At 27.8% G+C, this 26666-nt stretch overlaps 1 protein-coding gene across 1 annotated transcript; it reads left to right on the forward strand.

Moving 5' to 3' along the window:
* The first annotated feature begins 11014 nt into the window (after positions 1-11014).
* On the forward strand, positions 11015-11798 carry LOC129291558 (MAPK kinase substrate protein At1g80180-like). The gene has a single exon (XM_054929008.1). It carries the CDS (start codon positions 11168-11170, stop codon positions 11537-11539), a length of 372 nt encoding a protein of 123 aa, XP_054784983.1. The 5' UTR covers positions 11015-11167; the 3' UTR covers positions 11540-11798.
* The last annotated feature ends 14868 nt before the right edge of the window (positions 11799-26666 follow it).

The raw sequence follows: 26666 nt of genomic DNA on the forward strand, positions 1-26666 counted from the left end.
TCAATTGTTGCTTTTATAAATTTTATATCATTACGTTACCTTTTGGAGTTTTACCTACTTGTATTAATGAAATTTTGAACTATCGTTATGCTTAATTTGGTCAATTGTTTACATATTATGGCTTTAACTATTATTATTTATTGCTTCAAGCTGATTAGATTTTGTACTTTGAGCTACAAATAGGTTCTGAAATATGTTAAATTTGTTTACCCCTGTCATGGCTTGATTTCGATTTCCTATTATGGTTAAATATGTTTGCTGTAATGAAAGAATTTGAGTGTAAAATATCATGAAATTTTTTCACCAGAAGCTTCTGGTATTGTTAAATCAACAATAATGTATGGGTACCTTTCAACGTCATGCTATTTGAATAGATTGTGTAAGGTTGGTCTCTTTTATAAAATTATTTGATATTCACGCATTATTGTTAATTTAAAGATATTAGAAGTTTTAAAAAAAAATTCGGGTATTATGCCTTAGCCTATAATAAAAGTCTTAAAGTAGAGTCATAATTTGGGCCAGTCCAAAATATGTTAGGACTGGCCAAATAAACATAGAGAAATTCGAGGTTAAGCTCAAATTTAAATGGATTTAGCTTGAATACTTGAATTTTTTTCATTATTAATAAAATAATATAAAAATAAGATGAAAATTGAAAATAGTAATTTTTAAAAAAATTAAAATTAAAATTAGATAAAATAAAAAATAAAATAATATTTAACAATTTGATTTAAAAGGCGGGTTTGGTTATATGATTTTTTTTTTTATATACTCAAGCATTTTAAACCCAACCCCTGAATAAGCTCAGCATTCTTGAATTATTGGTTCTACTTTGAGGCCATTTGACTATCTCTCTTTTTTTTTTTTGGTTGGTCCACACTATATGTTCACCTTTATTAACTAAGTAAATTCTTGGGTTGTGCTCCTTTCTTCCTAAATTATAAGACAATTTAAAAAAATATTATGTATACTAATAAAACATAACAATAATATTTTATAAACTTAGTTTTTCAAAACATTTATAAACTTTCAAAAATGTCTCTACACATTTAATCATTATGCTGTAATATTATTTCAATTCTCTTTTAACTTGAAAAATAATATTGAAAAAGTATCATTAATAAAATTTTATTTTTCTGAAATTGTTTTATGTTTGCAATAAAATTTTTTTCTAATGTTATCTTATAATTTTAGGATGAAGGTTGAGAAATTTTTCTGGCATCAAGAAAAAGGAATTCACTTATAATATATCACCCTTTAACGTTTTCTCATTGCATAATCATGTCATTTGGGACTTGGCACCATCTTTGAATGTCATTTCCATGAATTGTTGCATCAACTGAGTGGCCCACAGCAACAAATCAAAAGCTTGATCCATTATTTGAGCAATCTTCAATGTTCATGATAACGTTGATGAGGTGATCGCTGATGGAGATGAGTGTAACTTTTATCAAATATCTGTTGAAATTTTACATTTTATTTGCCTTCATCATGTAGTCGCTCAACAAATTTCATTACCCTCCTGATCATGAACTTAATTTACCCAATTGGATAATGTTTGGCGCACCAAACCTAATTGACATTGTTGTCAATGTTTGTGTTTCTCTGTATGACCAGTGAGATTGAATCAAGTTTTAGTATTACTGCCCCCTTGAATTCATTGAGCAAGGAATCACATGTAAGAGTTAGCCCATTTTTTTAAAGAAATATGACAATCGATCTCCTGATAGAAACTGATATTGATCCTGCTAATTACTATGGGTTCACATTAGGTGCTTTTTTTTTTTTTTTTGCCAACTCACACTATGTGTTCTTCACAACGTTGAACACATGATGCTTGTAAAATCTAGATCATTTAAAAATTTTTGGATGGTCTAATTTTAAATTTCTAATTTTTTAAACTATAAAGTTATTTTTAAAAATATGATGATCATGAAATTATATTTATTTTAGATCTTGTATCTGTTGTAATAAAATATCTACAATATAACAATAGAATAATATAAAATCCAAATCATCTAAATTTAATTAGGATGGTCCAGATTTGAAATGAAAATCCTACACTAATCATCTTCATGAGCATGTTTGTTTTTTTTTTTAAGTCACCCCTCACCTCACCTTTTTCTATAAAAAAATAAAAAAAGAAGAAGAAGAAGCTACATCCACCCATGTACACACACAAACATGTCAATGTGATGTTCAAAACCCATAACCTCTTTCAAACGAGAGAGGTGGGTGGCATTGTTACTGAAGCAGCTTGGCGTTGACATTTTGATAAGCATGTAATGTGCTCTCATATGACCATTCCCTTTCATTAAAAAATAAAACAAGATAAATCTAGTTTTATGATTGATGATCTATATTAATCAGTTAATTAAATGTCACTGTATAGAGAACTCTAGAATCTGTTTTTAGAGGGGGGAAAAAAGAAGAACAAAGTAGTGCTAGTAACAAAGAAAGTGGGAGAAAAGATGATAGTAGAAATGAAAATGGTCAAAATGAATATAATTGCATTGGTTTGATGATTGAAAAAAAAATTGTTGGAAGTGAGGACAAAAGAAATAATCAAAAAATATATTCCGTTCACATTAAAAGATGGAGAAGATTTGTGGCATGGAGGGGCAATCAATGGAAGAAAGTGGGAAAATGATAGGGAGAGAGAGTGGGGGGGGGGGGGTATTAGTTAAAGAAGAAAAGATGAAGTTTCTTGAATAATGAGAAGGATAAGGAGATGAATGCAATTTGTGGCTTTCATTTATTGATTATGATAAGGTTATTATCACAAGCAGTGCACATTCACTTGGTGGACCTTAACGTATGCATCACATTCGCTCATGCTTACCTGCCCGCAAGTCACTGTTCTCGTTTCTATACTTATTTTCCAGCCTTTTGTGGTCCATGCTTACATTTGTATTTATTGTCCATATATATTGTCAACTTGAATTTGAACATCGTCATATTCAATTAAATACACACTCTAATCCTTATTATAAAGTATAGGCTGCCTTTAGAAAGGTTTTTTTATCCTTAATATAAGATACTTGATAAAGTATTACTTATATTTTTATATGGAAGACCTACTTTTCTAAAACATTTCAATAATGATAGAGGTTTGTCAACTAACTTAAAGGATTTAGTAACCCCTAAATGAGAATAAAATTTGTCATCCTATAAAAGGATATGTAATTGGAAGGTAAAGGAAGCTCGTAAAAAAATAATAAATGATAAAGTCAATGAATCTGATTGTATCCTTATTAAAGTGTGAAAATGTTTGAGTGAAAAAAGAGTGTGATGGCTAATTAAGTTATTTAATGAGATTTTACAGTCCAAGAGAATGCTTGACAATTGGAGGAAAAGCATTTTAGTTCCTATTTACAAAAATAAAGAAGATATTCATAGTTGTGTTATTTATAGAGAGATTAAACTTATGAGTCATACTTTGCTCAAAAAAAAAAAAAACCTTATGAGTCATACAATAAATTGTAGGAAAGTGATTGAGTATAGGTTAAAATTAGAAATTGGTATTTTTGATAATCAATTTGGCTTCATGCCAGAAAGGGCGACTATAGAAGCATTTTATCTACTAAAAAAATTAATGAAAAAGTATCAATACAAAGATAAAGATTTACATATAGTTTTCATTAAATTGAAAAAAAAACTTATGATCGTATATCGAGAGAAATACTTCAAAAAGGATTGAGAAAGAAGGATGTTCGAGTTGTCTATATTTGAGCTATTTAAGACATGTATGAGGGGGTAAAAACTAATATAAGAACATTTGGTGGTGAAATAAAAGACTTTCCTATAAAGATTGAATTGCATCATGGATCATCTTTAAGTCCTTATTTGTTTGACCTAGTCTTAGATGTTTTGATTGAACATATTCAAGAGAAAATCTCTAAATGTAAGCTTTTTGCGAATGATATAGTTCTTATTACAAAGACAAGAGAAGAGATTAACTATAAACTTGAGTTATAAAGGACATTGGAGTCAAAAGGTTTCCGTTTGAGTAAAAGTAAGATAGAATATCTACATTGTAATTTTAATAAGAGGTCTGTAACACCCTCAAATTTACAAACTGATTTTTCGCAAATTATTAATTCAATAAATTATTTTTTTTATTGAACCCTTATCATACCCTTATCATGGTAGAAAAATTTCCACCATGGTACATCCAATACAATATACCACAGGTCTTAAAATATCTCAAAAGGTAATTAGAACCATGAGGGACAGGCAGGATCCTCATGGCATAATATTTAAATCAGGTCATGAATCAAGAGGAACAAACGTAATCCTCTTGGTCATATAAATGCATTTAATAAAAAGGATTTGAGTTTACATGTTTCACAAAGAAGATATGTCCTAGGTTGGCACAAGATACATTGCATAATACAAAATGAGAGGCAACGTAAAAGATGGTGTCTCATACACCAAAGTTACGTCTCTGGTGCTTTCTCGGCCGGACTCGCTCCTGTAAAAATGTTAACCACGGGGAATGAGATTTAAAAGTCCCAGTAACCAAAAATTAATATGTAATGATGCATGCAAATGTAACTAATCATGCGATTGCTAAGTGGGCACACAAAACATTTAACCGAACAATATTTTCAAACAAACCGAACAAGTATTTAATTGCATGACTGCACCTTATATCCTCCTTTTGCCATGCTCGGACGCCAAATCACCCGGTCAAAGGTGAGTTGGACCAAGCGACACGCCACTCATTGGATCCAATGAGAGCTTACCACGTGGTAATAATTAACCGAACAGAAATTCCCATTAACACCATACATTAAAATACCCTGACAAGTCATGCATCATTCAAATATCCAAATAAGAATATATCCGAACAATAATATCTCATCATGATAAATAAAAATAAATTTTTGACCCACTTGGCAATAATTTCAAACCAGTATATAACAGTATTTATTTTCAATAATTCATAATTTTTCCAAACAACAAGGCAACACATAACCATTCACAAACACACTCATCACAATACATTAATAATGGTTACCTTGTGTTTTGAATAACAAGTTCCCCTTCACAACTCTTCTTTCACCACTATCTTTGTCAATATAATCTACATAATTATTTCACAATACTATATATTAATTTTACATTAAAATAAATAACTCTAATTTAAAGAGTTAGAAAGTCTTAGATTTATAATCCATATTAACACTAATTTAAGATTTATGCCTCATTTAACTTTTCAGATTCTTTTCTAAAATTCTCGTACCCTAATAAACTATTTTTTATCCTCAAATCACTTCTAGTATCACAACTTCATCCTTCTATATTCTAAAAATTCGTCCAAAAATAAATTAAAAATTTTAGAATTATCCTGAAGCCTCAAATCACCTTTCTATAACCTCAAAAATACCTATTCATACTTAAATAAATATTTAATAATCAGAGGTTCATCCCTACATCTCAGATTCCACATAAATTCAACCATATAGATCTAGATTTTAACTCAAAACTTCTTAAACATGAGTTTCAACCTCAAGAAAATATTCTATAATATTTATTATATCTCTAAGAGTTTTAACCTATATTTTTAATCCATCATATCATCAGATTAACTATTCTATAGAAAAATTCTAATCAGAATATTTACTCTATCCTACAAAATAATCACATCACTAGAAAGCTAATATTATTTAGAAAATAACAATAAAATTAATTTTGTAATTAAATAAATTTTTAAATGCTAATCTAAACAGGAAAGTTAGAACATACCTGAAGAAAAAGAAAATAATCCCCCTTGCAAGAAAACGCCGAGCAACGTGAGAGGAAGAGAGAAAAATAATATAAAAATGAGATTGTGGGTCCCAAAATTATATTAAAAAAACTATAGGTCTGAATTTAATTATTCAAACCTTTGGGCCATAAGTTGCAATTTTTTTTAAATTGCATCTTAGCCTCTCATGCTTCCTAATGCACACACCCCCTCCTTTTTATACATGAAGGCACCTCTTCTCTTCCCTCATCTAACCAATGTGAGACTTAGAAACAACAACCTTCCACCCCCCCTTTTTTTGTTCCTTCTACCTTCTTTTTTTTAACACACACATAAAAAAATTATTTATGTATTATATCTTAACTAAATATTACTTATGTGGTTTTAAATTTAAATTTTTAAATTTATAATTAAATACCTAACCATAATATTATTTCTAAATAACCTCAAATAATATAAATTCCTATTATTATCATTTTTTTCTCAAAACCTAAATTCCACAATTTTTTTATTATATAAAAATCAGGATGTTACAAGGTCAATGAGTAGTAATTTGGAGATGAAATTGGATGATCAAATTATATCTCAAGTGAAAAAGTTTAGATATTTAGAAGCGATTATTCAACATAATAAAAAATTGATGGAGATATTGCACATAAGATACAAGCTATGTGATTTAATGGAAGAAAAGCTAAATGAGTTATTTGCGATCGTAAGGTACCTAATAAATTTAAAGGAAAGTTTTTATCAAACTGCTATAAGACCAGTAATGTTATATGGTAATGAATGTTAGGCTTTAATGTAACAACAAGAGCATAAAGTTAGAGTAGTAGAGATGAGAATGTTGAGACAGATGTGCAAACATACAGGAAAAAGTAGGCGTCACATCTATTAAAGGAAAAATGTTAAAAAATCTTTTAAGGTGGTTTGGACATGTACAAAGAAAACCACATGAGGTACCTGTGAGAAGAGTGGAACATATAATTTTGAGCAATGTCAAAAAGGGCTGGTGAAGGTTAAAGGGAACACTTTTAAAAGTTATTAATGAAAATCTTCTAATTAATAATATTTTTAAAATCTTAATAAATGATAGAGTACAATGGTGTCGTATAATCTATGTAACCGACCTCAGCTAATAAGGCTATTGTTGTTGTTGTAATATTATTTTTATTTAAATTCATTAATTATAAAATAGAATATAATGTAAATTTAAAAAATAATTTAAATAAAGTAAAATTAGAAGCTTATTTTATTTTCAATAAAGTTAATAACTTAAATACTTTATTTTATTTTATTTTGACGAGGTGGTTGAATGTATTTTCAGGGACCAGAGGGAGTATGGGTTTTTGATTGTATTTTTTCTTATCCGATGAAAGTTGAGGTCCTTTAAATTGACTCCGCCAGCATTAAATATTGTATTTATATTTTTCTTTTTCTTTTTGGTAGAAATTGCATTTACATTTTTTATATTAGAGATTAGTTTTTTGTCTGGGAAAGAAGACTTGATATATATATATATATATATATATGAACATGTTAAATCGTTTAAATTTAGTTTATATTATTTTATATATTTTTTAAAATATAAATGACAATAAGTTTTAAATATATATTTAAAAAATGGTTAATGAAAATCTTAAATCTTAAAACTATTGCGTAAATAATATTTTGAATCATGAACTTTTAAAATATGTAAAAATTCTCTTTAACTTATAAGTTCTGAATGCTTGAAACATTACTGTTTAGTTGGAGAAAAATCAAAAATGGCTATTCCTTTTTGTAACTGTGGGACTCAATCGCATATTGATATATCACTCATTTTGATTCTTAAAAATAAATTCTAACTATTTAAAAAAAATAAGAAAAGTTACACTTAAATCTCACAAAAAATAATTTATCATTTAAAAGTTACATAAAATTTATAAAATATTCTTAAATCCAACACATTTATAATTTGATAATGGACATTTACTTGCCAAAAAAAGTAGCCTCGATAATTGTTAAAACGTATAATGTCATGTATAGATGTCTCTGCGGACAATATTTATATAAACGATATGAAGATTCAATGATGTGATGTTATATTGCAACAAACACATGAAACAAGCACATGAAAAGCTCCCTCTCTCTTTATCAAAACCCGCACGTATTGCCTTCGCTGTGTTTGGCTGATTTGATGGAGCCAACTCTGATCTTCCGTTCGCTTCACTTTTCTTATTTGTTTCCACTTAAAACAATCTAATTGGTTTTTATATTAAAAAAACTAACTAATTAGCTTTCTACAGGACATCCCCAGCACAAGTGCATGGGACTAATTTTGTGAGGTACTAGGGTTTTATTTAAGAGGTTGACATCTCCCAAGTCTCAACAAATGATATTCTATACATACGGTTTAAGCAGAGCTGGTAATTCGGGTTAAGCACGACGGGTCAAGCCGAACCTGTTCAAGAAAAGTTAGAGTTGAACTTGATTATATAGGCTTTTTTAAAAAGTAAGATATTTTAAACTCGGCCCAAATAAGGTCAATTGTCAAAAATATTACCTCTGTATGTATGCAGAGTCAGTAATTCAGGTTAAACCAGATGGGTTAGCTTGAACACACCTAAAAAAAGTTAGAGTTGAGCTTAATTATTTGAGTTTTTTTAAAGAGTATGATAATTTAAGTTTAATTTAAATAAGCTGGCTCGAATAAGCCCACCTTGCCCAACTTATCAGCTTTAAATTTAGGAATCAAACCATAGTCTACACTAAAAAAAAAAAATGTTGATCCATCAATTAACACAAAAAGACTAACAACTTGTGGTGGTCTGGTTCGATATGAGAATAGTAATTGGAGATACAGATTCTTGAAGAAACTAGACTACCTCTTTGCTATTGTTATGAAAATGATGGGATTGAGAGAATTTCTTCGTAACCATTGTTGGAACTAAGGTTACATAAGAATGAAAGTGTTCTTCCAAATCTACTCAAGCGCTGTATAACATATTTAGCCTCTACTCTAGGAACCATCTGGCAGTTAAAATAGCTGAAGATATAAGAGGATTGTTCATAAGGGATTAAAATATATCCCACAATTATAATATCAGAATTACAATTAATTTTAATTTTAATTGGCTAGCGAAATAGGCTAACAATTAATATGATCATTGAAGAAATCATCATTGGAGAGCCCCTCCACAATGCATGAACCTTTGTGAGGCTCAATTTAATTAGGAGCAGGTTAACTCCAACGAGTTAAAATAAAAAATCAACTAAATAAGAATCAACATTTTCATGTGTCACTGCTAATTAAGAATTAATCCAGATTATTGTATGTATATGCATATACACCATTAGGATATTATCAAATTCTATTTAATTTTTTTCTAAGCATCAATTCCGTGTATCCAACATCTTGTTTCACAAAAGTAAAGAAGTTTTTTTTAAAAAAAATTACTCACACACCCTACACTTTTTCCATAGAAAAGTCCACACACACTCCACATTATTTATCAGAACACTAACTACTAACTAATTTGAACTCGCAATCTGTCCTATTCAAGGTGTCTTGGTGCCACTAGAATAAGTCAATGGCAAAGAAGCGGTTTTTTTGAAATGTGAAAAAGAATTAATCATAGAAAAAAATGTTTATAATTACCACGAAAACAATTAAAAAAACCTTCACTAATTACATGGTAATCACAACTGGAAAAATATTTTTAAAAATCAAATATTCTCTATCAAATACTATCAATTAATTTGAATTTAAATTAAAAAAATTCTTATGATATTTAAATTGCACACTAACGAGTGTGTGTCTCTATTAGAAAACATGATAGTAGATAGCTTAATCAGTAATCTCGTGTTCAGATATTAGATATGCAATTACTCCCAACTCAATTTCAGTTAGTTGAAATTAAATGTAGTTTTCGAATTTAGGGTGCTTTAGATTTAAAATAAATAAATTAAAGGGTTAAGATATAATTTTGCTCTTAAACTATTCTTGCAAGAGCAATGTTGCTCTTAAACTATTCATGATAGTAATGTTATCTATAAACTAATTAAATCAGAGCAATTTTGCTCCTTCGGTTTAAACATCCGTTATTGTAGCTAATAGGACCCGTTTTTCATAAATTAAAGTGTAATTTTATCTTTAAACTATTATCAGAAGAGTAGTGTTACCCTCACTATTTAAAAATTATAAAATTAAATAAAAATAAAATTGTAATAATATTAAATAAAATAATATTAAATTGTATATAAATATAAAATTATAATAATATTAAATAAAAAAAATATTAAATGTCTGTATAAAATAAATATAAGAAAAAATATATATTATAATTTTATTACTTATCAAATATAAGTGAATATTAATTAAATTAGATTTCAGTAGACTCAAAAATCTCTATATTTGCACCTATAACTATCGACATCTTTATAAAAAATGGTTTCAAATCATATTTTATACATATAAATTATTAAAAAATAAAGTTGACTTTTAGTAGGATCTAATTTTTAAATTTTTTTATTTTTTAAAATTTTTTAAGATTTTTTTAATGTTATATTTAAAATCATCTAATTTTTTAAAAACCGTTCGAGTTCTCATTTCAACTTTAGTTTTCGACTTAAGAATAGTTTAACTCTTGTCCAATCTAACTTATTCATAAAAATAATTTTTGATCTAAATCGAGTCGTTAACAACGCCTCCTGTCAATAGTTATGGGTGTAAATGCAAATACTTTTGAATCTACTCATATCTAATTTAATTAAGATTTAATTATATTTGATGAGTTATAAAATTATAATTTATAATATTATTAATTTATGATATTTTATTAACATACTATAAATTTTTTTCTTATATTTTTTATATATACATGTAATATTACTATAATTTTATATTTATATATACATTTAATATTATTTTAGTTAATATTATTATAATTTTATTTTTATGTAACTTTATGATTTTTAAATGATAAGGATAACATGACTCCTCTAAGAATAATTTAAAAATAAAATTACATCATAATTTATGAAAAGTGACTCTTACTAGCTACAATAATAAATGTTAAAATAACAAGAACAACATTATTTTTATTTGATTAATTTATAATAACATTATTATAATAAATAATTTAAGAACAATATTATATTCTTAAAAATAATTAAAAAATAAAATTACACCTTAACTTTAAAATAAAAAAAACAACTTGTAATTTACTGTTTTACGCACCGAAGGCAACTAAAGATTATAAAATGGCACAACACATTGACTTGGTCACCAATATTGCAAAAGACTTGCTTGACCTTTCCTACATAAACCACTTCTCTTCTTTTCCTTTCATCTTCTTCAACAACTCTCCCCTGCTTTTCTCTTTCCTCACCAACAAATAGTAATAAAACTCACAAAAAGCTTCCAAGATCTCTTCCATGGCTGGTCTTCAAAGATCCGCAGTCTCTTTCAGAAGACAAGGCTCATCTGGCTTCGTCTGGGACGACAGGTTCTTATCAGAAGAGTTGAACAGAGCCAACCAGAAAGATGAAAACGAAAAACAGCAACAAGAAGACGACCGTGAAAAGTCTGAGATTAAAGAACTTAACGCAGGCACAAGCGTCCCACCAATCAATACGATTGACCGTAGTCGTTCAACCGGCGGCGGACGGGGGTACCGGACCGGAAAAGTGTCTCCGGCAGTTGAGCCGCCGTCTCCAAAGCTCTCTGCTTGTGGATTTTGCGGCGCTTTCGGGAGAACAGGGGACAACGGTCACAGAACAAGGCCTGGTAAGCACAGATCGAGGTAGTTCGTGTTCTATGATTTTCCGGTGAACGGAGACAGAATGTTCCGGCGGATATGAGGGGTAGGTCTCATCAATTCGTTTCGATTAAGCGTATGTCGAAGTTTTTAGGTCCTATAAAAGGGTTGAGTTCATGTCAGAAGAAAAGAAACAGAGTACTCTGTTCTGGTTTAAGTTGTTATCTGTAAGTTTTGGAGAAAATGTATATTTTTTTAGATACGGTGTTTTAATTAATTATATATTATTTAAATTTTACTGATTAAAATGTGCTTGTCGGTTAGTTAAAAAACAGAGAATATTGAAGAATAGCTTATCCTCCAAATGGCAATTGAGGGGAGGGTTGTAATTATGAGTAAAGTTGTGGGGTTAATAAGAAAAAATGATCTGAATGTGGAGAACAAATCTGAAAGAGGATCTATTTCACATGATTGTGCAAGGTTGTGAATGCAAGTTGAGCATGATTGACTTTTGCTTTTTTAGAAAGACCATTATGGTGGACACAAGATTATTTTATGGGATTGAAATTATTTATTAATAATGTATAGGCATTATTGTTATTATTAATTTTATACTCCTGCAATGTAAGAATGTGTAGTTATAAAATTATAATATTTGAATTACAATGTTTGAAGTTGTATGGGAATCCTATCTGACAGCTGTGTGAAGAGACTTAGGATGATGATTTTGTCAGAATAGATTAGGTGGTTCTTGGGATTAGCAATGAAAAGGAGGGGAAGTTTTATGCTCTGTTCCCCTGTCATTTCTGTTATGTTTGTTTATCCCATTTTCTTATATTCTCTTTATCTGAATTTATAGTTTGGTTATATTTTTTTATTAAAATATTTTAAAATTTTATATTTTTTTATTTAAATTAAAATATTTTTATTAATTTAATTAATAAAATATTATTTATTTTAAATTAAATATTATTTATCAATAGGAGTACTTTTAAAAAAGATAATGATTACATTTCAAAAAATTAAAATTGTTTTACATATTTAAACATTTAACTCATAAAAAATACTTTAAAAGGAAGGAGTGTAATTTTATTTTTTATGAGTTTTTAAATTACCCTTTATTAATAACAAAGAGTGAAAAAATTACTTAATGATTGAAATAGGGAGGCATAATATTGAAATAATAATTATTAATAAAATATTATTTTTTTAAAAAATATTTTGTATTTTAAGATGCTAAATGTAAAAGGGTATTTCATTTCTGTTTTGTTTGCCTAAGTTTTTTTAACCCGATGTTTCGCGAAGTTGAATCCAAGAAGAAATCATGAACACTACTCATTCTTCATATTTAGTTCAATGTAAAGGGGTTAAAAAAAAAAAAAAGGTACCTAGTTACTTTATATTTACCTGGGCCATAGTTTCTTTTATTCTTTATCATCGGAATGTCGTTGATTTGAATGTTTTTTTTTTTTTAATAAACTCTCAGGTTGGTAGCTGGGTCTTTCCCTCATGTAAATATCCTTTACAAGCCGTTAGGAACTTCAAAATAGATACATAAAGAGTGGTCTTCAACATGAGCATCTCTAGCAAAGGATAATCAAAAGTATAATTTGGTTCGATTTTGATTAAAACATAAACCAAATCAAATTAATCAGTTTGCACAAATAATGAAACTTGATCTATTTTTTATTAAAGTCAATTTGGTTTATACATGGATTAAGTTTTAATATTTTTTTGACTCTTTTTTTCTTTTATATTATAAAATCAAGTCATATTTTCAACTTTATTATTTATGAATAAAAATGAATATCATATTAAAAATAAAAATATCCAAATTGTGTTATTAATAAACATCAGAGTATATTCATTATAAGTAACATTAACATGAGTTAAATTTCATTACAAATTATCATAATGTCTATAATGAAAAAAAAAACTTATTTTAAATCAATAAAAAAGAAACATGTTTTAGTAGCATGTAATAAAATATTTGATTCTCCTTAGTCAACAATAACAATACACCTTTTGTTAGTTTGGACCATATTTCACTCTGAAAGCAATTAGCAAAATTAATAAAAGTAAGGTTATGAAAGTATTTTGCACTTGGACTAGACTTCAGTTGAGGTTAAAATTTTAAAAATAATAAATGCTAATTAATAGTCTAATATTAATTATAAAAAATACACTTAAAAATATAAAAAGGTATGGTTTAGATTTGGTTAAGGTTTCAAAAAACAAAAATTAAAACTTAAACCAAATCATTCAATTTTTAAATTTAGAAAACCAAATCAAACCTTACCAGTGATCTATTTTTTTATTTTAATTGAATTGGTTTGGATTGATTTGATTTGATCATTTTTTTTTTTGCTCACCCTTATCTCTAGCCCAAGCTTCATGTGGCGAATGTAACACTACATAGCTGTGATTGAATTATTTGAATGGGACTTAATAAATCAATTTTTAAATTTATTATTTGTTGGCTCAATACATAACATATTACTCAACTTAATCTTATTTATAAATCACTTCTAACTATTTTACTAAAATTATTGAAATGTAATTAAACTATTGATGTTGTCAGATTTTTTTTTAATTTTATCCTTATTAAATGTATTATTTTTAAAAAATAATTTTTCCTTCTAGTAACTTTTCACTCTTTACTTATCAAAATCGTGAAATGATAAAATTGAAAGAAAATATTTAATGGTTCACCTTTTATGCAAAGTGACTTGTAAAAGTTCTCGTAAATTTTAACTTTTATATTCCCCAAGTGTAAGATCCATTGATGCAATAAACTATAATTACCAATAAAATAGATATTTGGTCTCCCATATAAGAACTAAATAACTAATTTACGTGGATTAATGAAGTTGGTTAAAAGTAGCTGTCATAATTTCTTCCCAAATGAACAAAACGCCAACAAAATACCATTTATCTAGACTAGATGGGTATTGTTTTTTAATTGAGTTACTAAATTTTTGAATAACTTTTATTTTTAATAAAAAATGATTTTAAATACATATGTACATATGTTTAACACCCTAAAATTTACTAGCAAATAAATAAACTAGATTTTATAAATAAACATCAATCTTTGAAAATTTGGCGGAAAAGGGAAAAATTAAAACGATTATTATTAGTTAATTTCAAAGTGAATACCAACTACCCTTAGGCCCTTACACATTGAAGCCCAAGCCCACAAACAAATAGTCATATAGAATCAAGATCCAAAAAATGCTCACACAATATCAGACCCAATGAATGCATAAATCATCCAAACAATTCAGACTCATAAGATCAAAATGTAAAATCATTAACAAAATGCCAAGTTGTAAACAAATCAAATTACTTCCACAGCCATACCTAAAGAGTACTACACAAAAAAATTATCACAAGCATAGTTTAACTTACTAAATCATACAATCCAATTTAGTATTAAACAGTAAATTCAAGACTAATGCAATGCAACACATCCTTTTAGTATTTACACACTTAGAATCACAATAAAACATGTATAAATTACGGTCAACCAACATACTCAAAATTTCATTAAATAAGAGTGTATCTTGAGCAGAGTATAATAAAAGCAAATAATAATATAGTTGAAATCAAACAAGGTTCAAATTGCACAAACCAAAAACAGCCTTTTTTTTTTCTTCTGAAAATGGTCCAAAAATGAACTCATCAAAACTCGCAATTTAAACACATTCTTAATGTAATAGGTATTTTAAGACTATTCATAATAATCAATCAAAGGTTTCCAGTATCAAACATCATAAAAACCCAAAATTCTAATACTTCACTCTAGGGTTTGGTTTCAAAACCAAAATCTCAAACTTTCCGCTGATTAAATTCCTTTTAGAACTAATAACAAACTTCATGCAACTCCCTAAAACATTATTCAAGAAGCCAACGATCCAAACAAGTCAGATTTCAAGCAATCATTTTGGATCCAACTTCGCAACACAAAGTAATTACTTCACTGATGCATATTGTAAGCATTTGTGGTTTAACTGTGCCAAGAAATCTAAGAATGAAGAATATTGATGGAGAAACATTTCATTAATCAACAACAATAATTACAAACAATACAACAATCCTTCATTTAAAGGATTACAAATCTAATCATCCCTTAATTTGAGTGATGAATTGTCAGTTTTGAAAGAGGAAGACTTACCTGTTATGTTGTACTGGATGAGTGACCACCAATGAAAAAGAGAGTCATGGATTCAGATTTAGTTTTAATTACACAACAAACACACATCTTGAAAGAGAAGGCAAAGAGGGAGGGAAAAATGAGAGTTTGTACTAGAGGTGAGCAAAATCGAATCGAAATCAAATTAAATTGAATTTTATCTATTTGATTCGGTCTATTCAGTTTTTCAATTTGATTCAGTTTTCTTTTAATGAAAATTTTAGTTGATCGGTTTGATTCGATTTGAGAATTCAAGAATTAAATTAAACTGAACCGACCGAATTATCCATAATTTTCCTTTCATATTTTTGAAAATGTGAATAAATTCTCATCTAGTGAGTAAAAAATATCTTTCTATTACTTGCAGTAATAGTATTTTTTTTTGGTTTAATGTGATGTTCTAATTTTTTTATTTCTATAATTTAGTTTTTTAATGCAATAGTACTGAGTCTTATTAATTTTATCATAAATTATGATATAAAATTGTTATTTTTTCATTGGGCCTTCAACATCGAGGAAAAAAAATTGGATAGAAGAATATATGAACAATTAAATTGTATAAATCCAAATCAAAGCTCATAAATTGAATAGACCGATTGAACCAAATCATTAAAATTCAGTTCAATTTTAATTCAATTCGATTATGTATTTCGATTTAATTCAATCTAAAGTTTTTATATAATTTGGTTGGTCGGTCTTAGAAAAATTAAAACCAAAACTGATCAAATCTTTCGAATGCTCATCCCTATTTGTACATATAGAGATAGTAGAAGAGTGCAAACATAATACTGTACTCTCTTATACAGGATGCTCAACTGACCTCCACACACGCACGCATTCTTGAACGTGCTGGAGTTGCTAAAAATTATTCCCACCAAAAACGCCAAATTGAACAATGAAAAGTGCACACAAAGGTCCAAAGCATATTACACTTAGGTACCCAAATTTTTTCATATTTCTAATAAAATTTCATGGGCTTCTATTGGGCTAATCCACCAAAAATGGATAACCCAATATGAACAAACCCCAAACATGGGGACTAATTGTGAGATGAGGATCAAGTTAGTTTTTCTCTTTGAGACGGGATTTCAACCCCCTAACCTTTAAGCATGATTTGGCACTCTTTATATAAAATTTAGAGTTCACAATTAACTAATGTGATTAACATTAATCACACACTAATACTCTAACATTCCAACAAACAAGTGCCAGACAACTTATATTTTTAACTCATTTCAAGAGTATTAAAGAATTCTACGGCTATGATTACCAGGGGAAAAAAAAAGAATGCTACGGCCATGTCGGGAAGAAATTTAAGATATTTGATGAAGCCCTTCCTATTCATGTCAGATCATTAAGAATTTCCACTTCAAATGATTGTTGTCCTATATTAATTTATTTTTTTGGCATCCCTATATTTTTTTTTCCGATATATGAGAAGAGGTCAATGGCATGACCTATACTCTCTTTGAAAGAATTGCATCTTGGCCTTTTCTTTTGTCTTATGAACTAACAGCCTCATTTCATTGTGGTCGAACATTTTTTTTTTTATATCAGGAATACACAAACACATAATTAATTAAATTATGAGCGGGTTTATCCAATTACATGATTTTCTACATATAATAAATAATTGTAGTGATAAGAATGAGCACATAAATTCAAGTCATTGTCATGTTCATTACTCCTTCTAATCTTATTTATAAATCATATTTTAAAATATTTATTTGATCCTATTTATAAGTTACAGTATAATTTTTTAAGTAATATTTAAAAAATATTTTTAAAATTATCCTTTATAAAAAAGAAAAGATAACATAACATTACTTTTTAAATTTATTATATATGGACATATTTAAAATTTTACATATTTTTATTCTTTGAATTTTTTATATTAATATTAATCAATTTAGTAAAAATGACTTATAAAAAAAATTAAATGAGTACGTTATTAGAGCAAAGTACCTGTTATATGATCTATTAGTTAGGTTGTTACAATTAAAATGTTAACTACATTTAAAGAATACAAAGTACAAAAACTATGGGCCAGGATCGACATCCTAGCCATCATGCAAGTTTGGCCACCGCGAATACGCTATCTTCAAGAACTGGTCGGCTAAAAAAGCGCTATCTTTCCTCTTATTTTCCACCCTAAAAAAAGAAAAAACCAATTTTTAGATGAAACTATTGGAATGTTAAATATGAATTGAGTTGATTTAGTATAGGAAATAAATCTGGCCTTGAATAGAGTTGAGTTACATAATAGATACATAAATAAATAAAAAAAGCTCATAGATTTAATGCCTTAAAATTTTTGCAATATAATGTTATATTTATTTATATGTGTTCTCTTCAATTCCTCATCTCTCCCTTTTCACATGCTATCGGCCTAAGGATTATGTACTATAAAGTATTATTATATATTATATTTATTAAAATAAAAATTATAAAATAATTTTAATAATTTTTTTATTTTTAATTTGGTTTAGATTTAATTTAGCGGATCTAATTTAATATTAAAATTTTTATAATTAATATATATTGATTATTTATTTGTACTTTACACAGTTAAATATAAAATAATTATTAAAATTATTTTATAATTTTTATTTTAATAAATATAATATATAATAATTTAATAATATTTAAAATTTAAATTATACAAATTAAAATTTTGAATAGTTTAAACCTCATTTTAAGGATGAGCAAGAAATCAATTCTCACATAATATTGGGTCCAATAGAAACCACCTAATGCCCCAAAAAGAAGGCAATGGATGCTGACTAATTTAAATTTCATTTTTTTTGGCTGTGGATATCATAATTCAACCACTTTTCTCACCTTTTTTCCCTTTTATCTCAGGACATCTGTGATTGAAAAAATTATGTATAGGTTTTATAAAACAAATTTATTTATAAATAAATTTTACAAAATTTAAAAAACCACATCTATGACTATGTCCCTTGAAATTTAAATGTAATTTCAAATTAAAGTATAAAAATAATAATATCTCTATTAAAAATAAATTATATTAATAAAGTAATTTACAACTCTTAGATATGGGAAATTATAATTGTAAAAAGTTGGAGTGATAGTTGTAAAATACTGATTAAGTAATTATAAATAATTAGTGTTAAACTTTGTTAGTTACATGTGATTGATTTAATTATTAAATATATGAAATTATAGTTATAAAATATTGAAGTAATAGTTATAAATTACTAATGAGATGGTTTTAAATAATTAATGTTAAACTCTGTTAGCTAGTAGCATAGAAATGCATGATTGATTTAACTATTTGATATACAAAGTTATAGTTATAAAATGTTAAAATGATAATTGTAAATATTGATAAGATAGTTGTATATAATTAACATTAAACTTGTGACACATACTCTTTTCATCTTTATATATAAGATGACTTTTAAAAGTTTATTTTGTCCATAAATATAAGTAATATGTCACGATATTATTGAGTAATAAGAAAATTTAGCCCTTGTCTTGAAAAATAGAGTAGATATTAATTGTATGTTTTTACCCACGATCATCATAATATTAATTGTGACATCATTATAGGCAAAATTGAAATGTCATTGTGATTTTATGTTATTTCAACTAAATAATAAATCTTTATTGGTATGCAAAATTATATTAAAAATACTTTATATATAGGGATAAAGGAAGTGATCAATTTAATTATTAGATAAATGAAATAACTTTGTAAAAAGTCAAAGTGATAATTATAAATTACTGATAAAGTATCATAATTAAATTACTTTATTGAAATAATATATTTTTAATACAGGCATTATTGTCTTTATACCTTAATTTTTAAATTATATTTAGGTCCCAAGAGACTTAGCTATGGTATTTGAATTTCACAAGATTTATTTGTAAATAAATCTACTCCATGGGACCTACACATAATTTCGTCTCTGTAATTTTTATCAATGTAAACAGCAATCTAGAGGTCATCAAATGGAACTTTAATTTTTCTTCATGACAAATGAGTAAATAATACTCCTCTGCTCTTATTTATAAGGTACAGGCAAAAGATTAATTTTGATTATATTTATAAGGTATTTTACTAATTTTTTATATTTATATTTACTTTTCTGCCTGTATTAAATGTTAGAAAACAGTATTAAAAATAATTCTTTTTGTTCTTATTAGGGGATATAGGGTGAAATTTGTTAAAGTTTAAAACAAAATTAACAAGATTTAAAATTTTTCTTGGTTCTAATGAAATATGTTGGAAATGACTTATAAATAGAATTGGAGAGAATATATAAGATAAATACTCTATTATTCATATAATCTCTTTGGTCCCTATTATAAAACATTTTTAACTATCTTACTGAAATTAAGGAGGAGTGGCTAAGAAATTAAATTTGCCTGAAAATAAAATAAAATTTCAATTTTACCTCTATTTAGATGAAAGTTTTTCAAATTTATATTACATTATATTTCATAATTAATGAATTTAAATACAGATAATATTAAAAAATATAATTAATTATCTATCCAATGCCTTATATTATAGAGCAAGGAATCCTTCTATAAGATAACCGATAATAGGAACCAAAGGAAGTATGCATTTTAGATACAAATTTCGTCATAAGACGCACAGAACTAATAGAAGGGTAACTGTCTTTTTCTCATAATTTTTTTGGTTCTAAGATATTCCTGCAATTGATAGTTATAAGATTAATCCCTTAAAAAATTTAAGCACCATTTAAAAGGTATTTTGCTCATAAATTTTAATTCATCGTTAATAAAATGACATAAATAACATTGAATTGTAATTTGTAAATAACAGTTGATATGAGCATGTTTGAATTTTCAATATGGATAATTTAGACATTTAAAGTTCCCAAAATATACACGCACACAATAGTATTGAATATATTCCATTATTAATATCTGTATTTTATATAAAATTTCAAAAATAAAAAACGCATAGAACTTTAGATGGATTCTAGTAATTTTTCTCGTAAATGAATTTTCATCAATCGTAAGTAATAAAATGACATAAAATAGCGTTGAATGGCCAAAAAAAAAACGCTTGATATAACATAAGGAAAATGACAATCAAGTTTCAAAAGACTAATTTTATACTAGTTAAATCCCAAGTAATTCTAAAAGGCCAGTGAAGTTTCAGAGTCCTTAAGTGGTATTTTGGTGTCACGGAAAAAGACTGAAACACCCTTCTTCTCAAGTAATTGTTAAATGCTCGTTTTCTTCTCTACTGGAACGAGATCCTATGTAGGACGAGCTCTCATCTCTGCTCGGTTTCTTCTCTGCCTTGATAATGAGTTCCTATATGTGCGACGAGCTCTTTTCTTTGCCCTAATGACGAGCTCTCTTCTGATCTTCTTTGCCTTACTGAGGAGCTATTTCAATTGATTGATCAGAGGAAAGCTTCTCTGCCCTAACATGAGCTCTTTCGATTGATTGACCGTAGGAAAGCTTCTCTTCCTCAATGTAAGCTGTTTTGATTGATTTGTCGGTACATTGCTTCTCATCTGTGTCTATTCTCATCTTGTCATCTTTGTATATTACTCCTCGTCTCTTCTCTGTTTTCTCTTTGCCCTTTCTTAAAAGTCAGTATGTCATTCGTGTGCTTCTGTCTTCTTGCATAAGTTATGGTTTTCCATTAATTTCACATAACCTTTGCGTCTATTATTGTTTATGTTTTGTCTGACTGTCCTTAAGCTGCCTGTATACTCTGGCTTCAGACTTGAGTTCTCTAAGTTGGAAGAAGTATGTATAAATCTTTCAACAACAAAATTTTTAGTTTCTGTGTTTTCTATATTGGAATTGAGCTTGGGGATATTTGATTTGGCTAATGGACTTTGGTTCTATATCATATTTAAGAGCCAATCACAGTTAAATGCAAAAAATAAAGTTACAGAAGCAAGCTATAGGTTGTAGGGATCTTGTAAAGGGTTCTATCCTATGATAGAGCAGTAGGTTAGCAACTTTTACATGTGTGAAATTGCAAAAAAGAATGACAAGGGAACCATTTAATCTGATGATGGGTACATGTGCAGCCTTCTACTTTATCTAACCATAAATATCAGTACTTCGTATCCTTTTCAACCACATTTCAAGCAGGCTTAAAATTGCCATTAGTCCTATTGTTACTTTTGTCTGTCATTGGCAGAAACTAAGGCTAGTAACGTATTTACTTGCTGAGACCATAAGTTATTGCTTATTTTATGTAGTTTCTGGTTGACAATCAGTTTTGTGGATACACAAATTAGAGATAAATTAAGTGTTTGACATGTGTTTTACATGAAATTTGATTGCAAATGCTTATCAAATTAGAAGAAGCTGAATATAATTTTAGCCTGTTATACATATACATGCACACATACATGGATATATACACATCTGCTTTATTAGTATATTGTCATAAATTCAGAATCAAATAAAAATATTTTAATATTTAATAAAATGTCTTCCAAATCATGAAGTGTGAATTACATTCCATGTCATTCAGAAGTTGTTATCATTACAATTGTGATGTAATGGCAGCTCTATAAATAAGTTTGACATAATCAATATCATACCCCATTAGTTACTCGTTTTTTATCTTTTAGGATTTCTTGTAAGAACAACATGATATGCCTTCTTAAATAGAAGAAAAGCTTGTCAGTAAGCCATATAGTAATTTTGTGCTATTTTAAAACTAGTTTGTGTTATAAACTCATTATAGTGAATGCGAGTGACTTTATCCAATGGTAATTAGCATTTGATCCTGCTGTTTTATGTTTTATTAACTTTAAAGTCTATATTAAGATGCAGACTAGTCAATTCATCAGCTTTGCAATGTTGTTATGCAAATAGTTGTTTAAGTGTAGGCTTATGCTTTTATTTAGGTGTTAATTTTTGTAACAGAATATGGCATATCACTATGGTGTTTCCAATTTGAGTACATTTTGTAAGACCCAGTTCTTGTTTGTATCTTTTAGGCAATCTTCTATGTTTATTTTGCTTCCTCTTATGTGAGGTTCTAAGTTTGTTACACCAAGAGATAATATGTGCATTGGTACCCTACCCATTTATGATTATAGTAGCCAAACTATGATGAAATACATTGAAATATGAAGAATCTTTTAGGTGGTGTTTGGTATGTGCATTCTTTACATTTGTATTGGGATGATATTTGTAATGATGTGGCTTGGGACTGTAATCACTGCGTATACATGTCCTTTACGTTTAGCTTATCTATAATCACAGTGGCCTGATGTTTTTGAAAATGACCACTATTAGCCCCTTTCTCCTCTCTCATATTTGCCAAAGTTTTAATTAATCCATTAAAAGCTGTTACCCTACATGTTCACTATTCCATGTCAGTGTATATGTATATGGTGTGTTTTTGGGTGTAACATTTGGCTGAATCTATTTCATTTGCTTTTGTTGCAGACCAAAAAAAAGTAATTTGCAACTGAGACACTAAGAAATTATGGACAACAAGAAAGCTACAACAAAAAAGAAGTCTGGATACGACAACTTCAAAAAAGAGTTTCTAAAAAAATGAAGGAAAATTCAGTGGTCTTATAGAAGCCAATGATTCAATGTGAGTGGCAAAAATTATCTATATAACGTGTATTTCCTGCCAATTGAAACAGCTGGGCTGTTACTTATATTACTTTAATCATATGGTGATCCAATTCAATGTAACAAATGAATCATGGAATTTTCTAATTTTCTTATTATTTTAGGACAAGTGAAGTGATATAAAACACTCTTTGTGACTATCAAGCAAGCTGAACAAGCAACCAAATCAATTATATATAGCCAATGTTGCAACTGTTTGTCAAAATTTTGGGTGAAATAACTATTGAATTTCTTAAAAAAGTTATTATTCTAGGATAAAGCTCCAGTAATTTGCAACTGAGACACCAAATTTTGCAACTTCGTTAGGAAAATTTTGCAACTGGTACTCAAAATTTTGGATCGAAGAACTATTAAATTCCTACAAGAGTTAAATCTTTTACGACATGGCTCCAGTAATTTGCAACTGAGACACTAAATTTTGGAACTTCTTTGAGAATAATTTATAACTTATAAATGAAATTTTGGATCGAAGAACTATTAAATTCTTACAAGAGTTATTCTTTTAGGATAACATTTCAGTATTTTGCAACTGAGACACCAAATTTTGCAAGTTCCTTAGGAATAGTTTGCAACTAGTACTCAAAATTTTGGATCGAAGAACTATTAAATTCATAGAAAAGTTAAATCTTTTAGGACAATGTTCCAGTAATTTGCAACTGAGATATCAAATTTTGCAACTTTCTTAGGAACAATTTGCATCTGGTAGTCGATATGTTGGATCGAAGAACTATTAAATTCTTACAAGAGTTATTCTTTTAGGACAATATTCCATTAATTTGCAACTGAAACACCCAATTTTGCAACTTTCTTAGGAATAATTTGCAACTGGTACTCAAAATTTTGGATCGAAAAACTATTAAATTTGTAGAAAAGTTAAATTTTTTAGGACAACGTTTCAATAATTTACAACTGAGACACCAAATTTTACAACTTCCTTAGGAAGCATTTGGAGCTGGTACTCGATATTTTGGATCGAGTAACTATTAAATTCTTACAAGAATTATTCTTTTAGGACAATGTTCCAGTCATTTGCAACTGAGACACCAAGTTTTGCAACTTCCTTAGGAACAATTTGCAACTGGTATTCAAAATTTTGAATCGAAAAACTATTAGATTCTTACAAGAGTTATTCTTTTAGGACAACGTTTCAGTATTTTGCAACTGAGACATCAAATTTTGCAACTTCATTAGGAATAATTTGCAACTTGTACATGACATTTTGCATCGAAGAACTATTTAATTCTTGAACTTGCAAACTTACCAAATTAAAATGTAATAATATATCACTTAGAAATAAGTTACTTTTGACATAAGTGATTTTTGCATCAGTGAGACAGTGAGAACGTTCCATCTTAAAATATGGATACTCGATGATAAATTCTTACACTTTCAGTTGCAAAATGTCGAATCTTCATGCCAAATTTTTAGAGACGTGAAATAAAAAAAAATCTTTCATGTTCAGTGACAAAAAAGCGTTCCATCTTCTTTCTTACGAGAGCCGTTTTGCAAGAAATTAGACCTTAATGAAGTCAACTTTTTTGTTTAGATGCAGGGATTTGCAAAAAAAAAAAAAACATGTCTAAACGCACCATCCAAACAAACTCAGTAGAGAATAAAGCTTCCTTGAGTCAATAATTATAGGGGCATTTTCGTCTTTTTTATCAGAACTCTGATTTGTGAAAAACAGCATGGGACTTTATTAGCCTTTTAAAATTACTTGGGACTTAACTGGTATAAAATTAGTCTTTTGGAACTTAATTGTCATTTTCCCTATAACATAAGCATGTGTGTTTATTATTATTACTATTATTTTAAAGAAATATGGCTCTGAACGTTTAGAGTACCCAAAAACATATTTGAAATTTTTTTTTTTTTTGGGTTTGAGAAACGCATTTGAATTCAATGCACGCAAACTCGATGTTTTATTTTTGTAATGTGTTTGACTTCTAACAGCTGACAAAAGTCATGCAAATGTTGTTAAGATCATAAAAGGGGTTAGCTTGTGATATAAGACAAGGTTAAATAAATACTAGCCATGTTTCGCACCATAAGAAGTTATTAAAGAAAAAGTTAAAACGGTCTGAAAATGATGTGAAACAAAAAATGCTCAATTCAGAGCAACAAACATAGCACAATGTCCTTAACTGCTAAACTTTTCCTTTTGTTTTGGTTTCATGATCTTACTATGTTATGTTGCTTCTTCCTTCATTAAAAAAACATGCTTTTGACTCGTTCTAAAACAAAACAAAGAACCCTATTAATAAATATTGGTCTAATTGATAAAAATTTAGCTTATAATTTCTCCCACTGTTGATGTGAAGACATAATTGATAGGTAATTTATAAATATTTTTGTAAACATTATTTGAATCTAAAAATATACATTAACCCTGATGAATCTCCAACACTCAATTCATCTAAACTTTTGATTTATCAAATATATATATATATATATATATAAAGAAACACTAGTTTAGGATTCACAAATTTGGCATGCATGTAACAGGTAGCGTAGAAAGAAAGAAAGAATGATCATGACAAAGATCTATGGACATCACTTCACACAATTAGTACAATGAGTGAAACAAAAGCTCTTTTCTACTTTTGTTACCTTCCTGCTACTTTCATTTCTTGTTTTTTATGTCCTATTATGAAAATGTAAAAACTCTAATTAAAAAGTTGAAAAAAAAAAATGAATGACCCTTTTATCTAGTGGCACCTTAATACCTTTATGGTCCTCCCTTAGCAAGAGGTTTTAGGATCAAACCCCTATTGTGGTTAAAAAAGAGAGAATATGTGTGTCGGTTTGTTGTGTGAGGGATGTTGAATGTTGTAAAATACATGCGTATGAAATGCCCTATCCTATGAGATAGCGTTAGCTAGATGATTAAAAAATAATAGTAAAACTAAAAAGAAACTTTTTTGTTTTGTTATCACAGTAGTTTTTTTCTTTTTAGAAAGGTTTGTTTTATACATAAAAATTAGTCCATTTCCTAAATATTTGTTTAAAAAACAAAATTTTTTTCTGCTCATGTTAATATAAATTAATGATTTGAGGAAATCCTTATAAATATAAAATTTAAATCCTCTTTTTATATAGCTATTTAATTATATCAAATTTGAGCTTTATCAGAGTCCAATTGACGATAACTCTTACAAAAGCGTCTTTTACATTTACACAAATTTGAACATGAGATATATGTTCAAGTGACCATAGTCTCTTCCATTAAGATCACTGCTTGTCAATAAAATTTAAATCTATTTACTAATTTTTATTGTCTTTCTACCACATAAACACAATTTTATTTTACATACTCCTTCCAGTCTTTTTTATAGGCCTTTTCTAAAAATATATT

Source organism: Prosopis cineraria, unplaced genomic scaffold (assembly GCF_029017545.1).
Source record: "Prosopis cineraria cultivar Desert tree isolate PC_DT_omini unplaced genomic scaffold, ASM2901754v1 PC13, whole genome shotgun sequence".
NCBI classification, from domain to species: domain Eukaryota; kingdom Viridiplantae; phylum Streptophyta; class Magnoliopsida; order Fabales; family Fabaceae; genus Prosopis; species Prosopis cineraria.